The 5,287-nt window shown below is 31.8% G+C and overlaps 1 protein-coding gene across 1 annotated transcript; it reads right to left on the minus strand.

Annotated features, from left to right (window-relative positions):
* Window positions 1-4,154: 4,154 nt before the first annotated feature.
* Window positions 4,155-4,991, minus strand: LOC131051514 (ferredoxin, leaf L-A). Its single transcript, XM_057986078.2, has 2 exons — window positions 4,837-4,991; window positions 4,155-4,760 (listed from the first exon to the last, which is right to left on the minus strand). The coding sequence occupies exon 2, from the start codon at window positions 4,751-4,753 to the stop codon at window positions 4,298-4,300; it is 456 nt and encodes a 151-aa protein (XP_057842061.2). The 5' UTR covers window positions 4,754-4,760; window positions 4,837-4,991; the 3' UTR covers window positions 4,155-4,297.
* Between the last annotated feature and the right edge of the window lie 296 nt (window positions 4,992-5,287).

The raw sequence follows: 5,287 nt of genomic DNA on the forward strand, positions 1-5,287 counted from the left end.
CAAAACATGAGAGATCCTCCATGGGGATATTATTTGACATGACCTTCAAACAATATTATCCATGATTTTTTTTTATCAATTATTCCCTAATTTAAAGCAAGAGTGTTCTCGGGATGTCCCCGCCGTGCAATGACAAGTTGCAAGTGGTTGTTAACACCACATTCTTGGTTTGAGTCTTGGCATGTTCATATACCTGGTCGAACTGCTCCCTTTATCTGATGTTGCAAGAACTTCGTGGCGTATTGGATGGTGTGTTGCACGGTTTGACTTTGCACTGGTGTTAATGCCAAGGTTTTCGGTTGTTGTAGGCCCCCCACTTTTGACAATGGTCCACATGCCCTCGTGAGTAGCACATGCCCAGTGGGGAGATTAATGGTGATTGGTCAGTGTCTTGGAAAATGGAGGAATATGGACTGATAAGAGGGATAAGGAGGTATTGGAGCAGGAGAGATAAGGTGGCCTAAGCTTTGTGGATGGAGAGATGAGGAGAGGTCGCGATTGGAGAGATAAGGAGGTCTTCAGTGGCTATGGAGGGATAAGGAAACTATGCAAAGAGATAAGGTGTGGGAGTTATAAGGTGATGTATGGAGCGATAAGGTGAGATTGAATGGAGTAATAAGGATTGGAGAGATAAGGCGTGAATGGAGTCATAAGGTGAGATTATTTCAGAGATCAAATAAGAAGGTGTTAATACCTTATCATTCAAGATAATGTACTCGGGGATGGGGTCTCCCTCTATGGCCCCACTGGTTCATAGCTCCAATCAAATGCGAAAGCAATTACCGACCAAAAAAAAAAGCAAGAGTGTTCTCTTATGATAATCTATATTGATTGCAATAAGTGAGTCCTATTAAGAATAAATTTGTATTGCTAAGGTGGAAACCATTGCTTTGACTTCATTTTTAGTACATCTTGTAGTTTTTTGTTGTTTCCATGATGAGGTTACCTTTGTGATGATGAAGGAAGCATTTAACTCCGTGTTTTCCCAAATTACCTCATAAGGCACCATCAAAGCTAATTTTAAAAAATCCCCCATGAGAGGGGCTCTAAGATGCACTCTTGACTTTTAAAGTTTGACTACAAAAGAACCTTTAAATAGAGAACAAACTACTCTATTAATTTGTTTTTATTTTAATTGCTCTATAATATTCATTTATTAGATAATTTTATTCGTATTATATAATTTTCTTTACATATACACTTTTCAATTGTATATTAATTTTTTTTATACACTATTTATAATTTAATAAAATAAATAAATTTTAATTATAACCCAAACATACAAAATATATATGTTATCTATCTACTTCCCCACCATCCCCTGTTGTATTTCCTTCTTAAAAAAACATATATCAAATTTCTCTTTAAAAAATTTTATTTAAATATTTATATTTCAACAATAAAATGTTTACGCTCTCCATTTTATATTTTATTCATCAATTTTTATTTTATCATTTGAAACATATATTTTAATTTTTTATATTATTGATAAAGTGTCTCATTCATAATTCAATCTTATGTTTATCAATGAATATTTAATTATTCAAATAATACACCAAAAATTATTTTAGTAATTTTTTATTTAAAATTGAAATCACAATAACACTTAAAACTAATTTTAAGATTTCCTATATATTAGTATATTTTATAAATAATAATAATAAAAATGTAAACACATATGATGGTATTTGTATTTTCCACCAAAGATGTATTAAAATAAAACTACCATAAAATGATGCATTATGCATGAATGAATGTTAGCCACAAAAGTTTATTTAGGAGATTTCAATTTTTCATGAAAGATAATAAGAAGAAACTATCATGAAATGATATAATATGGATGATGGATTCTAACCACAAGCTTTAAATCGTAGGATTTTGATTTTCAAAAAAAAAAAAATTAGAAGAACCTATTATGAAATGATGTATGGATGAATGAATACTAACCGCTAATTTTAAATTATGATATTTTGTTTTTTTACTGAATAATAATTAATCTATTATCAAATATAGATGAATGAATGCTACTCAGTAGTCCAAATTATGAAATTTTATCTTTTCATGAAAACTAAAAAAAAACACAATAAAATAATTAGGTATGAATTAATGCCAGTGAACACTAATCATTAATTTCATATTATAAAAAAAAAACCTTTTTGATTCCAAGGGGTTGAGCTTAACTGGTTAAAACACTGGGTTCTCACTGTGGAGACCCAAGTTCAATTCCCAATAGGGACATCTAAAGTGGAATTCTAAGCTGATAGATGAACGAATGCTACTCACTATTTCAAATTATGAAATTTTATCTTTCCATGAAAGACATATATAGAGAAATTCACAATAAATAATCATGTGTGAATTAATGCTAGTGAGCACTAATCATTAATCTCAAATTATAAGAATGTACTTTTTCATAAAATATCATATAAAAAATTCTGCTATAAAATGATACAACACAAATGAATAAATGCTAGCCACCAATCCTAAATTTTGAAATGATAATCCTACATAATAAAAAGATGCCAATAGATAATAACAATTACATTAGAAAATCCAAAGATAACTATATTCTAATAGAAAATTGGGATCTTTAGCCAATTCTCCACTTGAGAAGTGTGGGAATTTAATAAGCTAAATTTTCACTTAAGAAATACCAAATAATATATATTTAAATCCATATATTGACATGCATGGAATCAAACCACATTTTATCCAAATTAGTCAATTTATATAACTAGTTCCTTTCAATAATTGAATTACATAGATGCACCACTCTATCCTTTCCTTTTTAGAAGGGATTTCAATATGATAACTAACCATAAAATGATGCAATATAGATGAATGAATGTTGTCCACTATTTCAAATTTTTAGAATTCAGCTTTCTATGAAAGATAGATAGAATAACCTACCATCAAATAATCATGTATGAATGCTAACAAAAACTAGCCATTAATTTCAAATTATAAGAATTTGTTTCTCCATTAAAAAAACATATAGAAGAATCTACCATAAAATGTTACAGCATATATAAATGAATGCTAACCACATTATAATTCTCCATAAAAACATAAGCTAATAGATAATATGAATTACATTACCAAATCCAAAAACAAACTAATAAATACCAAATAATATTTAAACTCATATATTAATTTGCATGAAATCAAACCACATTCTATCCAAATTAGTCAACAACTTATATAACTAGTTCATTTCAATAACAATTGAATTGTAACATAGATGCACCAGTCTATCCTTTCATATGTTGCAATATAGAAAATGAATGTTACCAAAAATCTCAAATTATGATATTTTGATTTTTCCTAAATAACAATTAGAAGTACCTACCATAAAATTATGCATAATAATTGAATGAATGCTAACCACTATTTCAAATTTTCAGAATTCAGCTTTCCATGAAAGATAGATAGCATAACCTACCATAAAACAATCATGCACAAATGTATGCTAGCAAAAATAAGCCATTAATCTCAAATTATAAGATGAATAAATGCTAGCCACGTTATAATTCTCCATAAAACAGAAGTCAGTAAATAATATAAATTACCTAAACTAATAAATACCAAATAATTTCTAAATCCATATATTAATTTGCATGAAATCAAACCACATTCTATCCATATATGAAAAAATTCAATGGATATCATTATTCAGACAATTAAAAATAAATCAAATCTAATTTCTTTCTTGCATAAATTGTGTTAACCTCCTTGAAACTATGATATCATTATAAAATGCACGTCAACTTAAAAATCTAAAAATAACTATATTCTCTTAATGAAAAAAACCAAATCATATTAATTTAAATCCATATATTAACTTGGATGAAATCAAACCACATTCTATCTATATTACTCAACAATAACTAATAAACTAATTCATTTTAATAACTACTGAATTACATAGATGCATCAGTCTATCCTTTCCTTTCCAAAAGGCATTTCAGTATGATAAATAAACATACATCTAAACTGAAAGAACCCATTAGAAGGGATTTCAGTATGACAACTAAACATACATCTAAACCAGAAGAACCCGTCATGATAACTTCAGTAATTCCAATCCTATCAACTAACACCCACAATGAAATTACACCAAAAAAAACTGAATACTCACATAACCCAGTTACCAATCAAGAAAAGCCCTTCAGAGCCAATATATTGATGATCAAAGCAGGCAGGCAACAAGAAATGCTTGTATTCATGAGATCCAAGAAACAAAACCAAAAAACCACTAAATTGCTCAAACAAAAAACACAGTAGAACCCATTCTTCCTCATACAATAGCCTCCTCCTGGTGGGTCTGAATTGAAATATCAGATTTTGCATAGGCGACGCAGGTCAAAATGAAGCCACTCCCAATCTGGTCATCATCCAAGAAGCTCTGATCCTCCATCTCTATTTCCCCCTCAATCACCTTCGCAGCACAAGAAGAGCACGACCCAGAACGGCAAGAGTAAGGCAGATCAATACCCGCATCCTCAGCCGCATCCAGAATATATTGATCATCTGGGCACTCAATTTCAGTCTCCCCATCAGGTGTAACGAGCTTAACTTTATATGCCGCCTTCACAGACCTCTTAGCCTTGAGACCCATCTTCCATTGCTTCATTAGAGCGCCTGTGTTCATCAATGGCAGAGACCCAATTGGCTTGCTCTGGCTCAGAGTGCTCCACCCTTGTGCAGGCCCTGCCACTGGAACTAAAGCCGCAGACAATGTTGTGGCCGCCATTTCTATCCTGCTAGGGAGTTTTTGTTAGTGTGCAATTCAAGCAGAGAAAATATAGGAATGGATTTAAAGAAGTTGAGCAGTACCTGAGAGTCGAAGTGTGGATTGGATTGGAGTTGAAGTAGTGGTGGATGTGAGGGTGGGAGAGATGGAGAAAAGAGAGGCTAAATCGGGAGAATGTGTGGCTCAGAAGAAAATGAGTGTATGGCAGCCATACGCCTTGCCTTATCGGCCACGTGGCCAGTGTCTATTGCACTTTTCCCTATCAGCTATCTGTGTTTGGAGATTTCTCCCTAGGAGTTTCTTAGCCGCTTTGCATAGGGAATTTTTTTAGGTTTTTTAAAAATTTACCTACAAAATTTAACCATTCATTTAGGGTGTTTGTTTTGAGAGGAATCTACAGTTTAGTGTAAGTCTTCCGGGCAATGTGTAATCTGGAGTTGAACACATGACTTATCTAAAGTGACACCCAAGATCAAGTGAATTGAACCCACAATCTTGACTACTTAAAGTGATAGTCAAGATTAAGTGAGCTAA

The sequence above is a fragment of the Cryptomeria japonica genome, chromosome 11, assembly GCF_030272615.1.
Source record: "Cryptomeria japonica chromosome 11, Sugi_1.0, whole genome shotgun sequence".
Taxonomy (NCBI): Eukaryota; Viridiplantae; Streptophyta; class Pinopsida; order Cupressales; family Cupressaceae; genus Cryptomeria; species Cryptomeria japonica.

Excerpts from the sequence above, each read along its gene's own strand:
- LOC131051514 (XM_057986078.2), bottom strand. The coding sequence starts at position 4,753 with ATGGCGGCCACAACATTGTCTGCGGCTTTAGTTCCAGTGGCAGGGCCT.